The sequence below is a fragment of the Pristiophorus japonicus genome, chromosome 8 (assembly GCF_044704955.1).
Source record: "Pristiophorus japonicus isolate sPriJap1 chromosome 8, sPriJap1.hap1, whole genome shotgun sequence".
In the NCBI taxonomy this organism is placed as follows: domain Eukaryota; kingdom Metazoa; phylum Chordata; class Chondrichthyes; family Pristiophoridae; genus Pristiophorus; species Pristiophorus japonicus.
Genome location: NC_091984.1, coordinates 237,950,233 through 237,977,545, shown reverse-complemented (window position 1 = coordinate 237,977,545; position 27,313 = coordinate 237,950,233). Strand labels below are relative to the sequence as shown.

Genomic DNA, 27,313 nt, shown 5'->3' with positions numbered 1-27,313 from the left:
GGGCAGGCTGATCCGCTACACCAGGACTGGGCCAACAAGGGAGTACATTGGGGTCATCGCCAGCAGCGGCAAAAAGATAGAGGATTTCCTCAATTCATTTGGCCAGGAGCAGCGGCCTGAGAATCATTAACCAGCAGTAACCAGAGTCACCCAAGGAGAGCTTCCTCTTCACACCCACTCACGGCGGTGGGTGCCATCAATGTTTGACTTCAGGGCCTGCTTCGGGTCGTATCATGTTAGTTTGTCTCTGAATTAACGGTAGTGGAAAAATATACTTTCATCTGATTTCCGATTAATGATTAAAGAGTTGGGTTAATATGATTTCAAGTTCTCTTAATTAGTCCATTAAGTAATACAAAAATAACAATAAATACATATTTAATTGTATAACTAATTTTTGTACAGAAAAAATACTCGTGTTACAGGGGATCCGTGGGGGGGTGGGGGGGGGGGTGCCTTCAGAAGTAAAAAGGTAGAGAACCTCTGGTCTAGCCTATATTTACCCAGAATGTGAGGTAGTGAATTTATTGTCTTGATTGATTTCCTGTCTTTCAGTTGTTTAGGATGGGTGTGTTGCAAAGAAAACGTATTGTCAGAGGGAATACTTCCCTGGGTCTTGGTGGAGGGGGAGGGGGTTGGACATATCTGCTTGCTGTATTGTCCTGTAAGATGATTTGGGAGCGGAATGTCCTCCCCACCCCCAACTGATTAAGTTAACGAATTTATGCTTTCCAGTTGAATTGATTATTGCTTCAAAACAAAAGTGACAGCGGATTCATGAACCAATAGATTGTATTACTGCTCTAATGAGGATTTATCCTCCATCATCTTTTGACACTGCATTCAAGTAGTAAAGCCAAAAAGACTAGTTGAGTGAAAATGCAATCAATCTTGTAGTACTTGGATGGTTAATCAACGTTGATTTAATAAGGTAATTTGCATCAAGTGAATTGTTTCAGAGCTATAGTTGAATTCTAATAAATGCAAAACTAGTTTGTCACGAAGTCGTGTGCTTAAATTAGGAATATAGTGGGATAATTTTTATATATAAAAGTCCAATTATAATCTGGTTTGCTAATTTTTGTTTTTATATGGCACATTGAGTAATTGGTCCAATCGATATATTCATTTAGCATTGCAATCTAAAACATTTGACCAATTTTGATACAACTGGTTAAGCTTCTGCTCAGCATTACCATTAAAAAGACTGAGCAGTGATGAAAAATGACAGTTTTGTTACAGCTTTTTTGAAAGATTCTGTGAACGTGGAAAAAGTAACTGGCTTTTATTTTAATTAAGCATCTCTTCTGTTGCAGCAGCAGTGACAACCATGTATTACGGATATTACATGATGCCTGATGGTACGTACTGCCTAACGCCACCCCCACCAGGAATGGAAGTTGCTGGTTATTACAGCGCCGTGCCTTCAGAGATGGCAGTACCAACCACGACTGGGGTGTCTGCACCTCCACCTCCTGGGACCACCCCTCCACCACCCCCAGAAGGTGATGGCAGTAACATCCAGCTTCCCTCTACTACAACCACAGTCAGGTGGGTCTTTTTACGTTCAACAGCTTTCCTTAGTTTTAACTTGTATAAATGAACGATGCAGTCTCATACTTGAGGTCACCTCTGTGGATTTGGCAGGAATTGAGTTTTGTAATCGTCCATACAAACACGATCCTAACCTAGATTCCTTGTGTGCACACTACCAACTGAAGTGGATGTCTTCACTTCGATTACTATCAGTGAAGTGCTAACTTTCCTCTTCACTAGGCCTGCCTGTTGGTCAAACTTGTTGTTTGATGCAGAAGCAAGGTGCATAATATGTCAGGATAAATGTAATTTATAGATATGAAAGATGATGAGTGTAGTTGGAGAGGAGAATACTAGAGTGGGAATCAGACAGAGGAGCATTTGGTTGGGATTGCAATATTATAGTGATATTTGGGGAAAAAATATCATAAAAATATGAATTCATGCAAATCAGTAAAAATCCCAAACTGTGTTGTGGTAATTAAACTATCTTTCTTTATTGCTACTCCAGCTTTCTCTCCTATTCCCCACACCCCCTTTTTTTAAAAAAAAAAGTACAACAGATTCCAGACCACACCCTTGTTTGCCAAGTGGCCCCAAATCCTATCTCTTCCCCAGATCTCATTCTCAATGCATCCTCCCTGCTCCTCCTTGCTTCCTGCAACCTTATGCTCTACCATCAGCTGCTCCCCACGCATGTGTCCCACTACATCCTGGTCAGCCTCTCTGCCTAAACTAATTTCCAACCCCAACACGGGAGTACATGCCAGCTACAATTTTGATGCAGATTTTGAGCTTAAAAATGGTAATAGAAAATGAGCACATGGCAAAAGGAATATGGGGGAGCCGTAGAGGCAGATTGGGAGTGAGCCAAAAGGGAGGTTACAGGAAAAGAGAGACTAACACAAAACGGTGACGGAGATTGACAAAATGGAAACCACAATGCAAAAGATCTGAGAATGGAGCAAAGAGACTAGAAGACAAAGGCAGAAGAGGGAATTTTTACCCCTGGGTGTGAAGTCGGCAGGGAGCTCACATGGGACTCTCCATGGGAGACCCGGCCAGTATTAGCTGCTTGGCCCCGCCGACCGGTTTTCCACCCGAAACAGGCGTAAAGAGGCACCTGGCTCACTGCTGGCAAGCGAAGCTCTGGTGGGCTCTCTGGTAAGTTGTGTGGGAAGGGGTTCAGCAAGTGGGTGAGAACGGGGAAGGAGCCCAAGACAGCAGAAATCCAGTCTCCTGCTCCTAGCTCCACAAAAGGGTTTTGCCTGCGGTGGGTGTACCACTCAGTGCATCATTAAAAGGCCATCAGGGTCCTCTTGCACTCTATTAATCAGGGTGCCTAAGCTGGGCACTTCAGCTGCTAGCAAAAGCAGCAGGGGGGACGGGGATAGAGCGGCAACTACAGAGCCGCTCGATTTTAGCTCCTTGTTCTGCCCGGTTTGTGCTGGACCGAGGGATTTAAAGTTTCCGCAGAGTGACACTGAATCAAGAAGGAGGAAGATAGTTGGAAGGAGAGAAACACTGTTCCTGGTTTCGTCTCGGAGTGTTGCACAAGAGATTAGCTGTTGCACAGTAACATCCCAGTTATAAAACAATGTGCCCCATGACTTGCTTTGAGCAATGCCAAGGGAAATCAGCGGGCAGTTATTAAAGGTGCTCCAGTTACAAGCATCTGTAATCTGTTGCCATTGTATTTGGAAAGGTGTCCGTTATCGATTAGAGTGAGAACATTTGTTTGGTGTCTATTGGATTGGAGGGTGCCATTCATTATATTTTATTCATGATTTTATCATAGATTGTGAGAAGGATTGCAACGTGCTATTATTGTGTCACTATATTTGTACTGGTTTACTTGTATAACTTTTCTATATTGTATTTTTCAGTGCCTCCACTGTCGTTCCTGTCATTATCCCTCCTCCGCCTGATATCCAACCAGTCATTGACAAGCTGGCCGAGTATGTGGCCAGAAATGGAACCAAGTTTGAAACTAGCGTAAGAGACAAGAATGACACGCGGTAAGAAATTATTTTGAAATAAGTTAAAACTTGTGTTAAATATGTCATTATAAAGGAATGATGGAGGGAGTTTAATGTGGAGGAACGTATGTTAATTTATTAGTCATGTATCGGGAAACACTGACATTATGTACTGGATAGGGTTTCATTGGTGAGTTGAAAAGGAGAAAAATTGGTGTGTGCTTGTTGAAAGTTCACTGGAAATATTCACTGATAATGAGGCAAATCAGTCTTGGGATACAACGCGGGGAGTTTCATTACAAATCGGAATAGATTACTTCAGCTCACCCTCGAGGCTACATTTGGAGCACTGTCACCTTTATTGTCATAAAGATGTGAATGTAATGGAGAGGATACAGAGAAAAATGATTAGGATGATTCTGTGACTTACACCTCCAAATTGCAAGGATAGACTGCTGGAACTCAGTTTTTTCACTGGAAGAAAGACAATTGATTAAGAGGCAGTTGATTGGATTGTTTAAATGATGCAAGGAATGGGTGCTATCCGTGTAGATCGGTTTTTAAACTTGGTTGTTAACGTGAAATGAGTCAATATCGATTCAAATAAAGACAGTCATGCAAGGTGGGCGATTCCTAGAAATGATCTCTGATTGAAGTGGAATGGATTTCCATAGCAATTGGTGCTTATCCACTGAGCTTTCAGGATGATTATGTGGCAAGAATGGAGATTGAAGGCGATAAGGATAAATTGAGGCCCAGATGATTGAACCGTTTATGGAACATGTTACATTATGTTCAATTCAAGGCAAGAATATTTGGATGAGGTATATTTTCTCTTTTTGGAAGTTTTATCTGATCTTGATTCCTTAGGCGTGTTTTGGATTGGGCTTGATGGGGGCCACAATAGTATTGTGCTTGCTATATTGGAGAGCATAGGCCGAATTGCCTGTTCCTCTATCATGGTTACTTATATTCTGAACCTAGTTTGAATGTAGTGAGTCAACCATGAGGTCCCAGGCACGGCAGCAGTTGAAGCGCTGTAATTGGCCCTTGGAATAGGGAAAGGAAAAAGAGCTTCATTTTCCCCCTTCCTGATTGCTCGCTAATGACTGCTGCCAGAAAGAGTCCATTTGTGGTTATCTGGTTAGGAAGAATTAGACGAGCTTGTCAAGATCACCACGTGGAAAATACCCTCTTGGGCAGGGTACTGAAGGGTACAGGTACCAATGGCACCATATACCTGCGAGAGTCAGCAGTGCACCCTCAGGAGAGGAACGGTGGGAAAGTTATACATGATAACAATGGTTGTGGTTGCAGGGTCTGTCTGTCTGAAATTTATGTGTGTTAATATGCAAAGCTGGTTGTCTGTATATTTGTAATGCAAAACATATAACAAAGAAATTTCTATGAATGCAGGAAGTATTTGTATTCTAAATTGAAATTATATGAAATGTGCCAAATTAAGGGCTTTTTAAAGAAACAATTTTTACTGCACACATACACAACAACCTCAGTACACATCAGCTGCATTAATATTTTAAATTAGATGTATGGTGATTTGGACTCCCTGCTGGTCATTGTTAATTTGAAGATATGTTTAAAGTAGTCCCAGAAGATTAGTCATACTGCAGGAAGCTATTTTGTCAAAGACTGATAAACATCATGCAGTTATATTAATAATTAAAACTAATTATATCCCTGGATTTATTATAGCATAAGTCCCACATTGTACTCTTTGGGCAGGTATTTTGGAAGGAGAGAGGTGACAAAATAAGAAACATGGAATAAGAAAGGGTCATTCAGACCTTGTCTACCCTCAAATTGAATTTTTTCCCGCTCCTTTAATTTCAAGGCAGTATTATGTACAGAATCTCCCTGACGCCCAAAGACAATTGAGCAAAACAGTGGTGTGACCAGCCACCGGCACAATTCTCTCATTCACCCCTTTTGCATCTCAGAAATTTGCAACATCCACCCCAGCTGCAGTAGTTCACGGTGTCCTATGGAGCGGGTGATCATCTCTAATCTATACCGGCCTCTTATCACCCTCCATGCCATTTCTAACCAAACATTCATCCAGATTCTTGTTGGTGAAACTAATTGAAGCGGCAGTTTTTGCTGTTCCACATATTGACTGTGCTTTGGTGGTGGGGGGAGGGCGCAAAAGTCTTCCGTTTTATTTGAGGCAAGTTGATTTTGAACCCACGCCCTCTAATTCTGTGCGTGGACTTTAAAGCTAGATATCCTGCTTAGATCTGCATCTTCACTTAAAGTTTTAAAAACACGGATCCCTTAGATCTTCTCTCCTCGGAGCTTGAAGTCCAAAGTTATTACTTTTCTTTAATATCCTGCATCTGTCCTTATTGAAAAAATGCAGTTAAAGTAATTCAATTTTTATTGTCAGGCAGGTTATAACCCTGCAGGTTATATTGACCAAAAGAAGAAAAATTGTAATTGACTTTTGCCTTATCTGAAGTTTAAAATTAGGATATTTTTTGTGTGAACTAAAATTATAGTAAAATTAAAATTTGAGATCATTCAGATTAAAATTATTTCTAGGGATTAAACACTGGACCATATTCAAAGTTCTCTGCTTTTTAACAGGTGTGAGTTGAGCAGTTATTTAACTCTTGCAGCATACCGTTATCACTTTTTTTTAGTTCATTTGAATTTTTGTTTAATCCAATTTGATTTGACTAGACAATCCTTGCTCTTTGCTTCAGTTGATAGTGAAACTAATTAAGTTGTCACCTGCATATGTTTACAGAAAAGGGTACGTGGCATTTATTGTACTGAGGTTATGACAGCATAAAATAAGATTAATTGGTTTATTGGTTGACGTTTTCGAAATATGACTTGACTAGTTGTTTGAATCACTTGTGTAGGCAGTATCATATTCTGGTTAATATAGTGCATCTGAAACTCACCACAGACTACATTAAGGAGGAGAACTATGGAATTAACTAGTTTTATTCTCTCTTTGCTACCCACCCAACCCCCGCCAATCCCAAATCCTATATTGTCAGATGTGACTTAGCTATCAAGTTTAATGATATTTTAGGATAAACACTAATTGTATGATTCTAATTTAATATTTGCTTGTCTAAAAGATTTTTAGGTGCCTTTGTTTGAGATATAAATTTTATGTTCTAATACTCCAATAGAAACAAGGTGCAGGAGCAGGCCATTCGGCCCCTCGAGCCTGCACCGTCATTCAATAAGATCATGGCTGATCATTCAACCTCAGTACCCCTTTCCTACTTTCTCTCCATATCCCTTGATCCCTTTGGCCGTAAGGGCCATATCTAACTTCCTTTTGAATATAATGAGATTATAGGAATGTTACAAGTGTAGTGTAGTGGTTACATTCATCATCATCATCATAGGCGGTCCCTCGAATGAAGATGACTTGCTTCCACTCCAAAAGGGATGAGTTCGCAGATGTTTCAATGACTGACCCGATATTCCAGTCCTGAACTTCAGGGATGGAAGATGCCTCTGCGTGGATTTTTTTTAACGTGTGGTGACCATTGCACATCAGCCACCACATGGGCTTTACAGAGCTAGGCCTTTATCCAGTGGCAAAATACCCAGCTTCTGACCTCTTGCTACAGTATTTATGTCACTGGCCTAGTTAAGTTCCTGGTCAATGGTGACCCCCCAGGATGTTGGGATTTGGCTTTGGCAGTGCCGTTGAATATCAAGGGGCGGTGGTTTCCCTTGCTTGTTGGAGATGGTCATTGCCTGGCACTTGTGTGACGTGAATGTTACTTGCCACTTATCAACCCAAGCCTGAATGTCGTCCAAGTCTTGCTGCACACTGGCACGGACTGATTCATTACCTGAGAAGTTGCGAATGGTACTGAACATTGTGCAGTCATCAGCAAACATCCCCACTTCTGACCTTATGATGGAGGGAAGGTCATTGATGAAGCAGCTGAAGATAGTTGGGCCTGGGACACTGCCCTGAGGAACTCCTGGGGCTGAGATGATCGACCTCCAAAAAAACCACATCTTCCTTTTTGCTGGGTATGACTCCAGCCAGTGGAGCATTGTCCCTCTGATCCCCATTGACTTCAGTTTTACTCTGGCTCCTTGATGCCACACTCTGTCAAATGCTGCTTTGCTGTCCAGAGCAGTCACTCTCACTCACCTCTGGAATTCAGTTCTTTTGTCCATGTTTGGACCAAGGCTATAATGAGGTCTGGAGACAAGTGGTCCTGGCAGAACCCAAACTGGGCATCGGCGAGCAGGTTATTGGTAAATAAGTGACTCTTGACAAAACTGTCGACGACACCTTCCCATCATTTTGATAATTGAGAATAGGCTGATGGAGCGGTAATGGGCCGGATTGGATTTGTCCTGCTTTTTGTGGACAGGACATACCTGGGCAGTTTTCCACATTGTCGGATAGATGCCAGTGTTGTAGCTGTACTGCAACAGCTTGACTAGGGGCGCAGCTAGTTCTGGAGCACAAGTCTTCAGCACAACAGCCAGGATGTTGTCGGGGCCCATGGCCTTTTCTGTATCCAGTGCGTTCAGCTGTTTCCTGATATCACATGGAGTGAATCGAATTGGCTAAAGACTGGCTTCTGTGATGGTGGGGACCTCAGGAGGAGGCCGATATGGATCATCCACTCGCCACTTCTGGCTGATGATGGTTGCCTTGTCTTTCGCACTCACGTGAGGACACTCATTGAAAATGGGGATATTCATGGAGCCTCTTCCTCCCGTTAGTTGTTTAATTGTCCACCACCATTCATGACTGGATGTGACAGGACTGCAGCGCTTTGAGCTGATCCATTGATTGTGGGCTCGCTTAACCCTGTCTATGGCATGGTGCTTCTGCTTTTCAGCGTGCATGTAGTCCTGTGTTGCAACTTCCCCAGGTTGGCACCTCATTTTTAGGTACACCTGGTGTTGCTCCTGGCATGCTCTTCTACACTCCTCATTGAACCAAGGTTGGTCCCCTGGCTTGATGGTAATGGTAGAGTGAGGGATATGCCGGGCCAAGAGATGACATTGTGGTGGAATACAGTTCTGCTGCTGCTGATGGCCCACAGCGCCTCATGGATGCCCAGTTTTGAGCTGCTAGATCAGTTCTGAATCTATCTCATTTAGCACGATGGTAGTGCAACTCAACACGATGGATGGTGTCCTCACTGCGAAGACGGGACTTCGTCTCCACAATAACTGCGGTGGTCATTGCTACCAATGCTGTCATGGACAGATGCATCTGCAACAGGTAGATTGGTGAGGACGAAGTCAAGTAGGTTTTTAACCTCGTGTTCGTTCTCTAACCACCTACCGAACTACTCTTGGTGATGAACATTGAAGTCCCCCACCCTGTGTACATTCTGTGCCCTTGCTACTCAGTGCTTCTTCAAAGTGGTGTTCAACATGGAGGAGTATTGATTAATCTGGCTGAGGGAAGGTGGTAGGTGGTAATCAGCAGGAGGTTTCCTTGCCCATGCTTAACCTGAAGCCATGAGACTTCATGGGGCCATGAGACAATGTTGAGGACTCCCAGGGCCACTCCCTCCCGACTGTATATCACTGTGCTGCCACCCCTGGTGGGTCTGTCCTGCCAGTGGGACAGGACGTACCCAGAGATGGTGATGGGTTGGCTGAAAGATACGATTCTGTGAGTATGGCTATGTCAGGTTGTTGCTTGACTCGTCTGTGGGACAGCTCTCCCAATTTTGCCACCCAGATGTTGGTGAGGAGGATATTGCATGGACGACTGGACTGTATGTGCCGTTGTCGTGTCCATTGCTGGTGCTGAGGACGATGCCGGGTGCTCCGTCCGTTTTTATTATTCTTGTTTCTCGTAGCGGTTTTTGTTGCAACTGAATGTCTCGCTGGGCCATTTCAGAGGGCAGTTAAGAGTCAACCACATTGCTGTGTATCTAGAGTCACATATAGGCCAGACCAGATAAGGATGACAGATTTCCTTCCCTAAAGGACATTAGGGAAACGGATGGGTTTTACGACAATCCGGTAGTTTAATGGTCACCATTCACTGACACTAGCTTTTTATTCCAGATTTATTTAATTAACTGAATTTAAATTCCCCAGCTGCCGCGGTGGGATTTGAACTCGTGTCTCCGGATCATTAGTCCAGGCCTCGGGATTACTGATCCAGTGACATAACCACTATTTTAATGGTGTTTTCTAGTGGTGTTAGTTTGGCTTGTGTCTCAATCAAATTCATTCAAATTGTTTGGGCTTGACATTTCTTTTTAAATTGGCTGGATTAAAGTTTTTTTTTTATCCCAATACAAATCATGTCATGTGAAGGCAATTTGAGCAATGTATTACTGTGATTGTGGATTCTATACTGTTGCAGACAGCTGGCATCTTTCGCTTTATTCATTTGGCAACCATTTCATGAGCGATCAAATATATATAATCAACAATAAACTGCAAAAGTACATAACTTCTTGAAATCTGATTTGTTATAGTTTTTAAACAGTTGGTAATGTGTTTTGTGTTTAAATGTGGCTTGAAATCTATTATTGCATGGCGAACAATGGAAAAATGTTTTGACTTTAAGACTGACCTCTTTTCCAGGTTTGAGTTTCTACAGCCCTGGCATCAGTACAATGCATATTATGAGTTCAAGAAACAGTACTTTGCTCAAAAAGAAGGTTGCAGTATTCCACAGGTATGAAGCAGGAGATAAAGCATTTATGTGCTCTGAAACTTTCAGGGTCTTTCAAATAAGTTTATAATGTTGGGATTCGTGAACTTTAACAACAGAGAAACTTGGAGTGTAGACTTTGATCCAGTTTCAATTTTGATATTTAAAATTTGGACAAATGCACCATATTCACTGTGTCCAGGCATCAGATAGCGACTAATTGGTTTTAGGCAGTGTGAATTCACACACAATCCGAGATGAAACCAATTTGTCATTTCCAATAGGTATTTAGCATCTATCCAGCAATGTGCCCGTTAAGCTGCGTGGCCGCGCAGCGGTCTGGAGGTCCCGTGCAGGCTGCTCACCAGCTTTGCAATTGGAATAACTGCGTACTCATGAAGATTAAGCCAGTTAATGGGCCTGCGCCGAAAAAATAAACTGCAGGGAACATTGATGACCAGTATGGTGGAGACACTTGAACATTAAAGCTGTGAAACCATCTCTAAAGAAGCAACAGTGTACTGCTTAAACTAAACTAGTGTCAGCTGTGGCTCAGTGGACAGCACACTCGCCTCTGAGTCAGAAGGTTGTGGGTTCAAGTCCCACTCCAGAGACTTCAGCAAAAATCTAGGCTGACACTCCCAGTACAGTGCTGAAGGGGACGTTAAACCGAGGCCCTGTCTGCTCTCTCAGGTGGACGTAAAAGATCCCATGGCACTATTTCGAAGAAGAGCAGGGGAGTTCTCCCCGGTGTCCTGGGGCCAATATTTATCCTTCAATCAACATAACAGAAAGAGATTATCTAGTCATTATCACATTGCTGTTAATGGGAGCTTGCTGTGTGCGCAAATTGGCTGCCGCGTTTCCCACATTACAACAGTGACTATGCTTCCAAAGTGCTTCATTGGTTGTGAAGCGTTTTGAGACGTCCGGTGGTCATGAAAGGCGCTATATAAATGCAAGTCTTAAAGAATACAGATAGGTTTCCTGTGGGGAAACTACTCGAGCAATTTTGAAAGGTGCACAGGCAGATTTTCAACTTACTGCCCAGGGGTAAAGTGGTCCTTACAGAAACTGCCCGATTTCTATTTATTGGTTTCAGTATAAATGAAAATACGGTGCTTTTCCTGTATTCTTTTGGGGTGGAGGGGCGGGGGGGATTTTCTGTTATGCTCCATTCTCTGTGACTAAAGGTTTCCTCCAATCTTTGCAAAGACACGTAATTGAGGAATCTTGGGCAGTCAGTCACTTGAAATCTGGTGTAGTAGAAGAAATGGCTATCCATTTATCTTTAGCTTTGAATACACATGAATATTTCTGAAGAGTGTAATGAGTTTGTGTGGGATTTTAATTAGGTTTAGCTGCGTGGGTGATTAGACGTGCTGCCTGTAATTTGTTTTCCACTTCAGATTCTCATTTCTGTAATAAACAGTGGCCCCCTAAATAATTGTATGGGGGAAGTGTTTCATTCCAACGGTATGAGACTGGTTTGTTGATAAGACAATAGTGTGGGTACTGGGGTTACCATCACACCAAAAATTGCCATGGCAAATGGATTACTAGATTGTTTTGTTTGATAGGGTATAGGAATAGTGGGGGGGAAAAAAGTAATTGCTTGAAAGATTGTGCCCCTATCTTTAGGTTTGGCGGCCATGAAACCTAATTGACAGAATTGTAAAGCGTATCCTGTTGGTTGAATGGTTTTGTGTCTCACGGATCAGCATGCTTTGTCAGGTCGTAAATGACACTGGTACTGGTATTTACAACCATGAAATTATTCCACATTTATGACAATTGTAATTATTAGATGGGTATAAATCCTTTTGCATTGAAAATGTAGACATCTGCCATAAGTTTATCATTTGTGCAGCATAATGGAAATATCAGATTGTGGTCGGCTTCTGATTTTCTTAACTATCAGTGGGTGGTGAGAGAATGTGTTTTATTTGTTGTACAGTTGTACAGAAAACATGTGCCTGGGATATGTTGCATAAGAAGCTGACTGCAATGTGCTGTCACCTTGAGTCTGACATGAATGCGTTAGTTATAAATGAGTTTCATGGAACTTAAATTTTAGTTGTAAAGCTTTGGTCCAGTCTGCCTATGCCACCCCTATCTACAAAATATAAAATAATCCATTATGTACACTGAATGATAAACCTGGAAAAACACTTTTTAAATGAAGTCAAATGCTTTAGCATACCATTTTGAACCTTGCTTATTCAGAAAATAAAGTAGAAGCAATGCACTGATTGAAAAGTAATTTAAATTTATATAGCGCCTTTAACAGAGAAACATCCCAAGGTGCTTCACAGTGACGTATTCAAGCAAAAATGAACAATGAACCAAAGAAGGAGATATTAGGAGTGGCAAATTGCCTGGTCAAAGAAGTGAGTTTTAAAGAGGTTGTTAAAAGAGAAAAGAGAAGAGAGAGGGGTGGAAAGGTTTAGGGACGGGATACCAGAGCATGGGGTCTAGAATGCTGAAGGTGCAGACACTAATGGTGTGCTAAAGGACCAGCAGAGCTGGTCTCCAGTCGTTTTGGGTTATCCTTGCCACTGGACCAAGACCTAGCTCTGTCAAGCCTGTGGTGGCTGGTGTGCAACGGCCATCACATCTTAATAAAATCTATGCACAGGCATCTTCCACCCGTAAGGATGTAGTTCGGGTCATTCGAAACACCTGTGAACTCATCCTTTTTTGGTGTGGAAACAAGTCATCCTCGTTTCGCCTATGATGATGGTAAAGGAAGAAAGGGGTGCACAAGAGGCCAGAGTCAGAGGAATAAAGTGCTTGGGGTGGGTTGTCAGACTAGGAGGTTGCACAGATGGAAAGGGGCAAAGCCATGAAGGGATTTCAACACAAGATAATTTTAAATTTAAGGCATTGGAGGACTTGGCGCCGATATAGGTTATCGGTGACAGGGGTGATCCGTGAGCGGGTAGGATACGGGCGGCAGAGTTTTGGGTGAGTTGAAGTTTATAGAAGGCGAAGAATGGGAGTCTGGCCAAGAGAGCATTAGAATAGTCAGGTCTGGGGATGACAAAACCATGGCTGCGGGGAGATCATTGAAAGTCTTCGGTGACTGTCCAAAATGGCCACCTAGATTTGAGACAAGTTGGTGTTAGGTTGGTCAAGTGAGCCTGGACTGAGGCAGGGCCAGAGGTGGGCCTTGCTTGAGGTGGGGGAAACAACCAAATTCCCTGTGCTTTGGGTGTTAATGTGTTTGTCTGCGAACTGTTCTGATGTGGCTTTACTTGACATGGGAGTGCTGAACTTTCGACACATATAGCAGTTACCCAAGTAAGAATGATACTTCCAACTTGTACATGGAATTTCTACTTGTAAATTGTCATCATAGCATTTTTAGGAATCCCTTTTAATAGTTTTGTCAGATAACTTCAACCTTGCTATCCCAGTCAGACTGGAGCAGTTTAGAAAAGCATCTGAAAGTCTTCCTTTAAAAATATTTGTGTTGAGTCTTTACCTTTTCGCATTGATCACTTTATCTTTGGTTTTCTTTTCCAAAGCCTGTGTATAGGCAAAAAGCAGTGAGCTGTTTGGGACCAAGCAGAGTGCTTCTCTTAAATTGTGTTTTAAAAGAAAAAAAAACAAAGCAATCCATTTATTTTAGTGTCGTTAATTGACCACTTTGTGAAAATGTATACAGCCAATTTGTGAGCTGCCAGTATTTATTTCTAGTCAGACAATGACTTTACCTCTTGTGTAGCTATCCTTGTACATTCCTGCCAATGAGAATCCAGTCGATTCGAGAATCGGAGCTGCAATCCCAGAAAAAAAAGAGTTCCGGAGGTTGACCGGTCATGTCCATTTAGAATGATCCACAATGAAAGAACTGGCAATAGAACAGCAAGTGATGAACCTTAACTGCTTAAGATGCAAAGATTTAATTCACTAGTTACCTTTATTTCAACCAAGGAACATGAGTTCTGCAAAGTAATTAAATTAAGAACTAGGAGCAGGGGTAGGCCATATGGCCCCTTAAGCCTGCTTAATATTTTTGTCTGGCTGAGTGTTGCTTTATACAGTGCTTGGATTTTTTTTCAATGGAAAGGTGCTGCTCCCACTTAACACTGATCGGAGAAACATTGTTTGAAAGGCATTATGGAAGAATGAGTGGATAGGCGTGTCTTTTTATCGATGGACATGTCATTTGAATGTTCCATATAAATTTGTCGTCATTTTTCTGTTAACTTCCACAAAAATTACAGCACTAATTGTGAAAGTAATTGCAAACTTTTGCTTAAAAAAAACTTTGACTTCTTTCATATGGTAGTACCAAAAAACAAATTGAATATCAATATCTAAGTTGGATATCTTAACATAAGAAATAGGAGTAGACCATTTGGCCCCTCGAGCCTGCTCCGTAATGTAATAAGATCATGGCTGATCTGATCATGGACTCAGCTCCACTTTCCTGCCCGCTCCCCATAATCCTTGACTCTCTTAATGCACCAAAAATCTGTCTATCTCCGCCTTAAATATATTCAATGACCCAGCCTCCACAGCTTTCTGGGGCAGAGAATTCCACAGATTTACAACCCCCTGAGAGAAGAAATTCCTCCTCATCTCAGTTTCAAATGGGCGGCCCCTTATTCTGAAACTATGTCCCTTAGTTTTAGTTTCCTCTATGAATGGAAATATCCTCTCTGCATCCACCTTGTCGAGCCCCCTGATTATCTTGTATGTTTCGATAAGATCACACCTCATTCTTCTGAGCTCCAATGAGTATAGGGGTCAACCTTCATAAGACAACTCCTCATCTCTGGAAACCTAGTGAACCTTCCCTGAACAGCCTCCAATGCAAATATATCCTTCCTTAAATGCAGAGACCAAAAGTACGCAGTACTCTAGATGTAGCCTCACCAATACCTTGTACAGTTGTAGCAGGACTTCTCTGCTTTTATACTCTATCCCCCTTGCAATTAATGATTTAGACGAGGGGATTAAATGTAGTATCTCCAAATTTGCAGATGACACTAAGTTGGGTGGCAGTGTGAGCTGCGAGGAGGATGCTATGAGGCTGCAGAGTGACTTGGATAGATTAGGTGAATGGGCAAATGCATGGCAGATGAAGTATAATATGGATAAATGTGAGGTTATCCACTTTGGTGGTAAAAACAGAGAGACAGACTATTATCTGAATGGTGACAGATTAGGAAAAGGGGAGGTGCAACGAGATCTGGGTGTCATGGTACATCAGTCATTGAAGGTTGGCATGCAGGTGCAGCAGGCGGTTAAGAAAGCAAATGGCATGTTGGGCTTCATAGCGAAGAAATTTGAGTACAGGGGCAGGGAGGTGTTACTACAGTTGTACAGGGCCTTGGTGAGGCCACACCTGGAGTATTGTGTACAGTTTTGGTCTCCTAACTTGAGGAAGGACGTTCTTGCTATTGAGGGAGTGCAGCAAAGGTTCACCAGACTGATTCCTGGGATGGCGGGACTGGCATATCAACAAAGACTGGATCAACTGGGCTTGTATTCACTGGAGTTCAGACGAATGAGAGGGGATCTCATAGAAACGTTTAAAATTCTGACGGGTAGATGCAGGAAGAATGTTCCCAATGTTGGGGAAGTCCAGAACCAGGGGTCACAGCCTAAGGATAAGGGGTAAGCCATTTAGGACTGAGATGAGGAGAAACTTCTTCACCCAGAGAGTGATGAACCTGTGGCATTCTCTACCACAGAAAGTTGTTGAGGCCAATTCACTAAATATATTCAAAAAGGAGTTCGATGTAGCCCTTACTACAAGGGGTATGGCGAGAAAGCAGGAATGGGGTACTGAAGTTGCATGTTCAGCCATGAACTCATTGAATGGCGGTGCAGGCTCGAAGGGCCGAATGGCCTACTCCTGCACCTATTTTCTGTTTCTATGTAACATTCCATTTGCCTTCCTGATTACTTGCTGTACCTGCATACTAACTTTTTGTGTTTCATGCACAAGGACCCCCAGGTCTCTCTGTATTGCAGCACTTTGCAATTTTTCTCCATTTAAATTATAATTTGCTTTTCTATTTTTTCTGCTAAAGTGGATAACCTCACATTTTCCCGCATTATATTCCATCTGCCAAATGTTTGCCCACTCACTTAGGCTGTCTATATATCTGCAGATTTTTTGTGTCCACCTCACAATTTGCTTTCCCATCCATCTTTGTATCATCAGCAAACTTGGCTACATTACACTCGGTCCCTTCATCCAAGTCATTAATATAGATTGTAAATAGTTGAGGCCCCAACACCGATCCTTGCAGCACCCCACTAGTTACTGTTTGCCAACAGGAAAATGACCCATTTATCCTGACTCTCCATTCTAATATATTACCCCCAACCCTGTGAACTTTTATCTTGTGCAGTAACCTTTTATATGGCACCTTACCGAATGCCTTCTGGAAATCCAAATACACCACATCCATTGGTTTCCCCCTTATCCACCCTGCTCGTAACATCCTCAAAGAACTCCAGCAAATTTGTCAAAAATGATTTCCCTTTCATAAAACCATGCTGACTCTGCTTGATTGAATTATGCTTTACCAAGTGTCCTGCTACTGCTTCCTTAAAAATGGACGCCAGCATTTTCCCAACAACAGATGTTAGGCTAACTGGTCTATAGTTTCCTGCTTTCTGCCTCCTTTTTTTAATAGGGGCGTTACATTTGCGGTTTTCCAATCCGCTGGAACCTTCCCAGAATCCAGGGAATTTTGGTAGATTACAACCAATGCATCCATTATCTCTGCAGCCACTTCTTTTAAGAACCTAGGTGTAAGCCATCAGGTCCACGGGACTTGTCCGCCTTTAGTCCCATTATTTTACTGAGTACTACTTCTTTAGTGATCGTGATTGTATTAAGTTCCTACCTCCCTATAGCCCCTTGATTATCCACTATTGGGATGTTTTTAGTCTACCATGAAGACCAATACAAAATATTTGTTCATCGTCTCTGCCATTTCCTTGTTCTCCAGTATTAATTCTCCAGTCTCATCCTCTTGGGAACCAACATTTACTTTAGCCACACTCTTCCTTTTTATGTACCTGTAGAAACTCTTACCATCTATTTTTATATTTCGTGCTAGTTTGCTTTCATAATCTATCTTCCTCTTTATTATTTTTTTAGTCGTTCTTTGCTGGCTTTTAAAGGTTTCGCAATCTTCTGGCCTCCCACTAGTCTTGGCCACATTGTATGTCCTTGGTTTTCAATTTGATACCATCCCTTATTTCCTTAGTTGGCCATGAATGGTTATCCCTTCTCTTAGTCTTTCTTATTCATTGAGATATATTTTTGTTATGAGTTATGAAATATCTCCTAAATGCCTGCCACTGCTCATCAACTGTCCTATACTTTAATCTATTTTCCCATCCCACTTTAGCCAATTCTGCCTTCATACCTTTGTGGTCTCCTTTATTTAAGCTTGGGACACTGGTTAGAGATCCAACTTTTTCAGCCTCCAACTGAATTTCAAATTCAATCATGTTATGGTCACTCATTCCTAGAGGATCCTTTACTAGGAGATCATTTATTAATCCTGTTTCATTACACAGGACCAGATCCATGATAGCCTGCTCCCTGGTTGGTTCCGCAGCGTACTGTTCAAGGAAACTATCCCGGATACACTCTATGAACAACTCCTCAAGGCTATGCTGGCCAATTTGCTTTGTCCAATCAATATGAAGGTTAAAATCGGCCATGATTATTGCCGTTCCTTTTTTTTTTTTACATGCCTCCATTATTTCTGGATTTATACTCCGTCCAACAGTGTAGCTACTGTTAGGGGGCCTATAGATTTTCCCCTTATTATTCCTTATCTCCACCCAAACTGATTCAACATCTTGATCTTCTGAGCCAATATTGTTTCTCACTAACGCACTGATCTCATCCTTTATTAACAGTGCTACCCCACCTCCTTTTCTTTTCCTTTCTGTCCTTCCAAATTGTCAAATACTCCTGAATATTTAGTTCCCAGCTTTGGTCACCTTGCAACCACGTCTCTTTAATGGTTATCAGATCATACCTATTTGTATCTATTTGTGCCGTCAACTCATCTATTTTGTTAGGAATGTTGCGTGCATTCACAAAGAGCTTTTAAATTTGTTTTTTTTACCCTTTTTTCTGGCTTTGACCCCACTTTCTGATTCATCTTTATATTTATACATTCTGTCATGTCTGGTTTTCATTTCCCCTAGTGCTAACCTGCTCTATTGCCTTCTCCTTTAAAAACACTGAAATTTACAGCGCAGAAGGAGGCTATTTTGGCCCATCGTGTCCACGCCGACCGACAAAGAGCTGCACGGCCCGCGGTCAGCAGCCCTGAAGGTTACATATAAACCTATGAACAATGACGGAAAAACAAAGAGCACCCGGCCCAACCAATCCGCCCCACACAACTGCGACATCCCTTACACTGAAACATTCTACACTGCACCCCAACCGGAGCCATGTGATCTCCTGGGAGAGGCAAAAACCAGATTAAAAACCCAGGCAAATTTAGGGAGAAAAAATCTGGGAAAATTCCTCTCCGACCCATCCAAGCAATCGAAACTAGTCCAGGAGATCACTCTGGCTGTATTCGATTCCCTGCAGCACTTGCCATTATATCTGCGCCGGTCAACAAAAGGTCTTATTCTTTGACTTTTTATATTTTCGCTCACCTTGAATGCCCCCGCCCCCCACACCACCACTAATTAGTTTAAAGCCCCTTCTACAGCCCTAGTAATTTGATTCACCAGGTCCCTAGTCACAGCACGGTCTAAGTGGAACCTGTCCCAAGGGAACAGCTCCTTCTTACCCCAGTACTAGTGCCAGTGTCCCACTAACCAAAACCCTTTTCGTAGGCTGCCTGCGCTTTTCTTCTGAGGGCAGTGCTCAATGATGTGCTCCAGGGTCTGATTTGGAGCTCCACAGTCACATGATGGAGATGCTTTAATCTTCCAGCTATGGAGAAGGTGGCAGCATCGACCGTGACCAGTTCTGAGGCGGTCGATGGTTGTCCACTGTTTGCGAGGGAGGTTTGATCCTTCGGTTTGTACTGTGGGGTCGTCGATAAGGAATCCATTCTGTATGTCGCTGTTCTTCCAAGCATTTTGCCATCGGTCATCAAGTCTGAGGGGAGATCATTGAACGGCTTCAGTGCCCATCCAAAATTACCTTCTCAATTTGAGGTTGGTTGGTCAGTCAAGTCGGCCTGGATCGCATGTCTTTGCTGGGGTAGCGGTTGTATTATCTGGAGTCTGAATATTCACGGCGTAGGTGTGGTGGTGCGATGTTTGCAAGCATGGGCAGCTAAGGCCGATAAATGCAACGAATATACACTATACGCTGCTAGAAACTATGAACTCTGTGTCCTATTTCCTATGAAGCATTTACATACCTGGAAGATTCTTGGTGTTGAAAGTGAAGTTGGTTACGATCACCATGAAATTTCACCATTAGAATGCATATACATGTTTCGCAAACACTGCAGGTGTCGAGGCTGGGCGTGTACTTACAAGAAAAAAATTAAAGCATTGTGTGCTGCTCAAATAAAACCGTTTTTCCGAACCTCTTGCAAGTAATTGAAGGTATTATTGAAGCCTTTACATCTGACCGCAGTTTGAATTTAAAGTTTCCTGTACCATAACCATCCAATTTAAACTGCATGCATCCTTATTCATTCATCCTACCTGTACGAATGACCCAAGTAGGATAATCCTTTATATTATTCGCTCGTCGCCTATGTTGCCTCTTGGCTCTCATCTTTTCCTCCGTTCATTAGTTCTACTGTTGCTTTACACTCAGAAAAAACTTTGTCAAACTTAGTTCTTGTTTTTTTTCTCTTCCCTGTTATAGGCTTGCTATCAATTTGCTACATATTGCTATCCATATGCCACCCTTAAAGCACTTCATAGGGTGTTCTTACTTTCTTTGATGCTTTTTCCACCATTCAATTCAAAATTGCTGCTAGTGCTTTGATTTAGAGTTCCAGATCCTGACAAGCCTGTCCTAACATCTTGCCTTGCCCTGAATCACATTACCTTGCTGCAGTGATTGGGTTGTTTCAGTTTCTTGAAGGATTTACTGGCAATGGTGCAGACAATTGGAAATTCATTCTATTTATTGGAGCTATTTGAGTTTCTGTACTCTTACTTGTAAGGCTTTGAAGTAGAATTTGTACATCAATCACAAAACTCTAGATCAGAACGTACGTACAAATTGTAATCAGCCTTAAGTAGTGTTGTTTCTGAGCGGTCACCAGTTTAAGCAATGTGTTTCATCTTGCCGAAAGGTCAGGGTCCTAAAGAGGCTCAAATAACATTCAGCTCCAATAGAAAACCCTTGTTGGCCAATTGTTGGTGTTGGCCTGAAGGCCTCATAGCTGAGATAGATCAGAAGCAGGTGGTTGTCTGTGCCTTTCATATTCCTCTGCAAGGCACCAATAGTCGTCATCATAGGCAGTCCCTTGGAATCAAGGAAGACTTGCTTCCACTCTAAAAGTGAGTTCTTAGGTGACTGAACAGTCCAAAACGGAAATTACAGTCTCTGTCACAGGTGGGACAGAGAGTCGTTGAAGGAAAGGGTGGGTGGGTCAGGTTTGCCACATGCTCCTTCCGCTGCCTGCGCTTGGTTTCTGCATGCTCTCGGCAACGAGACTCGAGGTGCCAGCGTCCTCCTGGGTGTTCTTCCTCCACTTAGGGCGGTCTTTGGCCAGAGATTCCCAGATGTCGGTGGGGATATTGCATTTTATCAAGGAGGCCTTGAAATGTTTCCTCTGCCCACTTTTGGCTCGCTTGCCGTGTCGGGGTTCCGAGTAGAGTGCTTGCTTTGCGAGTCTTGTATCAGGCATGTGAACAATGTGGCCCGCCCAACAGAGCTGGTCGAGTGTGGTCAGTGCTTCGATGCTGGGGATGTTGGCCTGATCGAGGACACTAACTTTAAGGATATCACTTGAGGTCAGTCCCACACCTTTCTCTCGTCTGTTCTGTGCTGGGCCAGTAATGCTGAACACTGCTGTGTTAGTTTGCCATTTTCCTGGAGTGTCTCCATAAGAACACAAGAAATAGGAGCAGGAGTAGGCCATACGGCCCCTCGAGCCTGCTCCGCCATTTAATACGATCATGGCTGATCCGATCATGGGCTCGGGTCTACTTTCCTGCCCGCTCCCCATAACCCCTTATTCCATCTGTCTTAAATTTATTCAATGACTCAGCTTCCACGGCTCTCTGAGGCAGCAAGTTCCACAGATTTACAACTCTCTGAGAAGAAATTCTTCCTCATCGCAGTTTTAAATGGGCGGCCCCTCATTCTAGTCTCCCCTATCAGTGGAAACAACCTTGTCAAGCCCCCTCATAATCTTATACGTTTCGATAAAATCACCTCTCATTCTTCTGAATTCCAATTAGTAGAGGCCCAACCTACTCAACCTTTCCTCATAAGTCAACCCCCTCCTCCAGAATCAACCGAGTGAACCTTCTCTGAACTACCTCCAAAGCAAGTATATCCTTTCTTAAATATGGAAACCAAAACTGTACACAGTATTCCAGGTGTGGCCCCACCAATATCCTGTATAACTAACAAGACTTTCGTGCTTTTATACTCCATCCCCTTTGCAGTAAAGGCCAAGATTCCATTGGCCTTCCTGATCACTTGCTGTGCCTGCATACTAACCTTTTGTGTTTCATGTGAAAGTACCCCCAGGTCCCACTGTACTTTAGCACTTTGTAATTTTTCTCCATTTAAATAATAACTTGCTCTTCGATGTTTTTTTTTTCTGCCAAAGTGCATAACCTCACACTTTCCAACACTACTCCATCTGCCAAATTTTTGCCCACACACTTAGCCTGTCTGTCTTTTTGCAGATTTTTTGTATCCTCCTCACACATTGCTTTTCCTCCCATATTTGTATCGTCAGCAAACTTGGCTACATTGCACTCGGTCCCTTCATCCAAGTCGTTAATATAGATTGTATATAGTTGGGATCCCAGCACTGATCCCTGCGGCATCCCACTAGTTACTGATTGCCAACCCGAGAATGAACCATTTATCCCGACTCTCTGTTCTCTGTTAGTTAGCCAGTCCTCTATCCATGCTAATATATTATCCCCAACCCTGTGAACTTTTATCTTGTGCAGTAACCTTTTACGTGGCACCTTGTCAAATGCCTTCTGGAAGTCCAAATACACCACAACCACTAGTTCCCCTTTAGCCACCCTGTTTGTTACATCCTCAAAGAATTCCAGAAAATTTGTCAAACGTGACTTCACCTTCATAAATCCATGCTGACTCTGCCTGACCAAATTATGCATTTTCAAATGTCCTACTGCTTTAATAATGGACTCCCAACATTTTCCTAACCACAGATGTTAGGCTAACTGGTCTATAGTTTGCTGCTTTTTGTCTGCCTCCTTTTTTAAATAGGGGTGTTATATTTGCAGTTTTCCAATTTGCTGGGACTTCCCCAGAATCCAGGGAATTTTGATAAATCACAACCAGTGCATCCACTATCCTGCCGCTAGGATGCAAGCCATCGGGCCTAGGGGATTTATCCGCCTTTAGTCCTATTATCTTACTGAGTACCACCTCCTTAGTGATTGTGATTGTATTAAGTTCCTTCCTCCCCCCCCCCCCCCCCGCCCATAGCCCCATGACTATCCACTGTTGGGATATTGTTAGTGTTCTCTACCGTAAAGACTGACAGAAACTCTTGAGCAAATGTTTTATGTCATCTTCATGTTCCCCATCACTAATTCCCCAGTCTCGTCCTGTGAGGGACCAATGTTTACTTTAGCCACTTCATCATTAACTGTCACTTAACTCGAGTGGAAGTGTGTTTGGCATTTGGATAAGGCAGCCCTAGAGTCGTGTCCTAAATTTTTGTATAAACTAGATTATATTGCCTCAATTTATTTGCCGCTGGATGGTGTTTGAAAGGTGTTTAGTGGAGTTTTTGCTTTCTATATAGACAGAGCAAAGGGGATTTGCAAATGTTTTTAATTTGCCTGAAAATTCGAGAAGTCATGTCATTTAGTAATGAGTTTAACTGTGTAGTAGAATGCGTTTTAATGTATCTCTCTTTTAGATGGTTAAGAAACTGCCAAGTATTTTCAAGATTCATTCTATTTTACGCTGGTTTTCTCGTGGGCCAATGTAGGCAGGGAAGTGGAACTGAGTCCATGATCAGATCAGCCATGATCTTACTGAATGGCGGAGCAAGCTCGAGGGGTCAAATGGCCGACTCCTGTTTCTTGTGTTCTTGTGCACAGGGGATTCGAGGCATGGAGTAATTTGCATGCTTTCACAAAGTATTAATGTGGTGACATGACTACTGCAGTGCTGCTTTGATCCAAGCTGCCGTTACAATTGTCAGTTTTTCATGCAGATATCGTAGTACTTAGCTGTGACTTGTCTAAGGGTAAGAAAGAACGTAATAACACTTTTGATACAGGCTTCCTTAGTCTTTAAATATAGCACATATGCAGTGTGGGCTGGCCCGTACCGCCCTCGGCTCTTCAGGGCCCCGCACCCTCATTTGCCGCACTCCCACCACGATTTAAACACGGAGCTTAGAATCATAGAATGATACATCACAGCAGGAGGCCATTTAGCCCGTTGTGCCTGTGCCGGCTCTTTGAAAGAATTATTCAGTTAGTCCCACTCCCCCTGCTCTTTCCCCATAGCCCTGCCATTTTTTTCTCTTTTGAAAGTTACTATTGAATCTACTCCCACCGCCCCAGGCAGTGCATTCCAGATCATAACAAAACTCACTGCTCTCCTCTCCTCTAGTTCTTTTGTCAACCACCTTAAAATTGTGTCCCCTTCTGCCACTGGAAACCATTTCTCCATATTTACTCTTGCAAACCCCTTCATGATTTTGAACATCTCTATTAAATCTCCCCATAACTTTCTCTGCTCTAAGGAGAACAATCCCAGCTTTTCCAGTCTCTCCACATATGTGAAGTCCCTCATCCCTGGTGCCTTTCTAGTAAATTTCCTCTGCACTGTCTCCAAGGCCTTGCCCCCCCCCCCCCCCCCCGACCTGCCAGAGAGCATATCTGGAAAGTATAAGGACTAGAACGGCGGACCCTGGAGCATCATGGTCCCCGACCTGAGAGAACACCTCCACAGGTCGGGAAATATAAGAGCTGGAGCGGCATACTACAACAACTTCCAGCGCGAGCTGCTCCAAGTGTTCGAGGTGAGCAATTGGGTGACGTCATCGGGACCAGGTCGCCGTTTGGAGTGTTGGCATGAGTATTGGCAGGACCCAGGCACAACAGAGATGTGGCGAGTGATCGAGGCGGAGGAGCGATGAGGGATCATGGCTGAGAGTCGGTGGGTGATCGTGGCGGAGGTGCGGCGAATGTTTGTGGCGGAGGATCGGCAAGAGATCGTGGCGGGGGTGTGGCAAATGAGGGTGCGGGGCCCTGAAGAGCCGAGGGCCCAGGGGCAGTACGGGCCAGCCCACACTGCATATGTGTGCGCACGAGGTCCCTGCAGCAGAGCAGATCTCCAGTCGCCCTTGCCATTGGATAAAGGCCTAGCTCTCTGTCAAGCCCGTGTGGTGGCTGGTGTGCAACGGTCACCACATGTTAAAAAAATCCACGCACAGGCATATTCCACCCCCTCAATTGGAGTTCAGGACTGGAACATCGGCTCCTTCAATAAAACATCTGTGAAGTCATGTGGAAGCAAGTCATCCCCGTTTGAGGGACCGCCTATGATGATGAGTGTGGTATCCAGAAGTGTACACAATACTCCAACTGAGACGTAACCAGCTTGTTTTCTTTATATCTGCAGTGTCTGAGCTATTCATTTTCTGTGGGTAATAATGAGTATCAATGGACCTTGGCGGGGGGGGGCCACATATAAAGTTTAAATTCATGTCATTATTGTGCATATATCTTAATTTGCTGGTGCTAACAGATCTTTGTCTTCTGAGTTTGGATTTATAACCTAATGACACCCAGACCAGCCTGTTCAAAGCCTCTGAAATTCACAGGACAATCCAGCAAATAAAAACTTTAAGCACTAATGGAACTTAGTTGTCCGTGTTTAGACGGCCATATTGCCATAACTTGCGGGTTACATGTGGCCCACGAGCTGCAGTTTGAACACGTTATTCAATTTCATTTTATTTACTCTGGTTTCTACTGGCAAAGAACAGGGCTGGTGAAACATAGCAGTGAAAAGGTTTTAAGTGCTGTACAAGGGAGTTGGAAGCCACCTTCATTATCAGCTGTGGCTCAGTGGGTAGCACTCTCGCCTCTGAGTCAGAAGGTACTGGGTTCAAGTCCTACTCCAGAGACTTGAGCACAAACTAGGCTGACACTGCAGTGCTGAGGGAGTGCTGCACTGTCAGAGGTGCCATTTTTCAGATGAGATTTTAAACCGAGGCCCCGTCTGCCCCCTCAGATGGATGTAAAAGATCCCATGGCACTATTTCGTAGAAGAGCAGGGGAGGGCTGGTGTCCTAGCCAATATTTATCCCTCAATCAACATAACCAAAACAGATATCTGGTCATTGTCACCTTGCTGTTTGTGGGAGCTTGCTGTGTGCAAATTGTCTGTCGTGTTTCCCACATTACAACAGTGACTACACTCTAAAAGTACATCATTGGCTGTAAAGCGCCTTGGGTCATCCAGTGGCCGTGAAAAGCGCTATATAAATGCAAGTCTTTTTTCTTTCTTTCTTGGCTGCTGTCTTCCAATTATAGCCCTCTGCAACATGTTGCTGAACAAGTCCAGATGTTTTAAGATTTTAAAATTAGTCTGGAATGCCTTTTAACATTAACTTATCCTGTTTTATAGGAGACTGTAGCATCAAGTACTCTCGCTATATGTTCTGAAAGCGACACGGCAGATGTATTGCAGTTCGAAGTACAGCAGGAAGTGACTAGTACAAGTGGATCTAGTGCTATGATAACCCAAACAGACTGCACCAGTTCTACTGATAAGCCTGTCAATGATGGGAAACTAATAAAAGGTAAGTTTTAGGACTATGCCAACATGTCATGCAGAAAGAAAAGTTAGTGGAGATTTTTTAATAAAATGGAAGTTTGAAGTCTAACCAAGATGATGTGTCTGCAAAGCAGATCTGTCAGCATGTGAAAAGAGAAAAGTCAGGTTAACTGCTGGCGTGTCTCCACCACAAACATTTTCCTGTCTCTATTCGAATGCTGATGGATGTGCTGCATATAACCAGCATTTGCTGAGTTGCTCCAATTCAAATTTAACTTGCTGCACTTGAAAAGTATTGAATGTAAATGACTTGAGTAGATTTTGTGTTAGGAGTAAGGAAATTGGAGTTGAGACGGTTGAATGAGTTTACGCTTTGGCGTTTGCTTAATTTACTGTGTACTTCATCTTCATTATTTCTTAGCAAAATGGGGCTGAGTATATTCGACTTTAAAAGCTATTATTTACTCAGTTTCCGTGTAGGGCTTGCTGAATATTCTAGACACCAAGGGAAAACTGTTACCTAGGTTTGCGAAGGCAACTAGCTGCAGTAGATAATTTAAGAATATACAGTCCATTTTGAAACTGAAGTTTTCACATTTGTTTAAATAAAGAATTCTGTATGTTTAAAAGATGTGGTCATGGAAAACTTGTATTACATTCTGAATATTTCCCTTGCAGCCTCTTTCGCACCGATAAGTTTTGCAATTAAGGCAAAAGAAAATGACATGCTTCCTCTTGAGAAAAAGCGAGTCAAACTGGACGATGACAGTGATGAGGACCAAGATGTACAGGAATCGTCCAACAATGATTCAAGCAAAGATGTGACTTCTTCTCTTCCTCCAGAGGAGAAGAAACCCCAGCTCACTGCAGAAGAAATTGAGGCTAAGCAAGGTATGGGATTTTGTGCTGAAATTGGATCGTGAGGCTTTACTTAATTGGGAAATTATCCTTTTGATTCAAATGGGATATTTATTGTCATGGCAAAGAGCTGTAGTTACCTTCCACATTTCAATTTACTTTGTCATGGGTATCCACGCTTCTTGTCTTTGTGGGTTGCTAGGTGCATGCAATGCAACCTAACGGACACACACCACACACACATACTTTTGTTAAACCAGTGAGCCGGCTATGCAGGAGCTCCAGACAGCTACATGGCCGCACAGCTTAAAGAGAACATGCATCTCAACGTATCTTGGCATCCAGAATGAG

The 27,313-nt window shown here is 43.0% G+C and overlaps 1 protein-coding gene across 4 annotated transcripts in view; it reads left to right on the top strand.

Moving 5' to 3' along the window:
• The window catches only part of sfswap (splicing factor SWAP), a 115,639-nt gene that overhangs the window by 39,825 nt on the left and 48,501 nt on the right, over positions 1 to 27,313 (top strand). For 3 of the 4 annotated variants that reach the window (XR_011594155.1, XR_011594154.1, XM_070888140.1), the window contains exons 8-12: positions 1,317 to 1,551; positions 3,423 to 3,554; positions 10,089 to 10,182; positions 25,955 to 26,129; positions 26,783 to 26,995. Coding sequence is in view for 2 of the 4 variants with exons in the window: in XM_070888140.1 (XP_070744241.1) it covers positions 1,317 to 1,551; positions 3,423 to 3,554; positions 10,089 to 10,182; positions 25,955 to 26,129; positions 26,783 to 26,995 (849 nt within the window). In the remaining 2 variants the exon portion in view is untranslated. The remainder of the gene's footprint in view (positions 1 to 1,316; positions 1,552 to 3,422; positions 3,555 to 10,088; positions 10,183 to 25,954; positions 26,130 to 26,782; positions 26,996 to 27,313) is intronic. The other variant, XM_070888141.1, reaches the window with a different exon arrangement.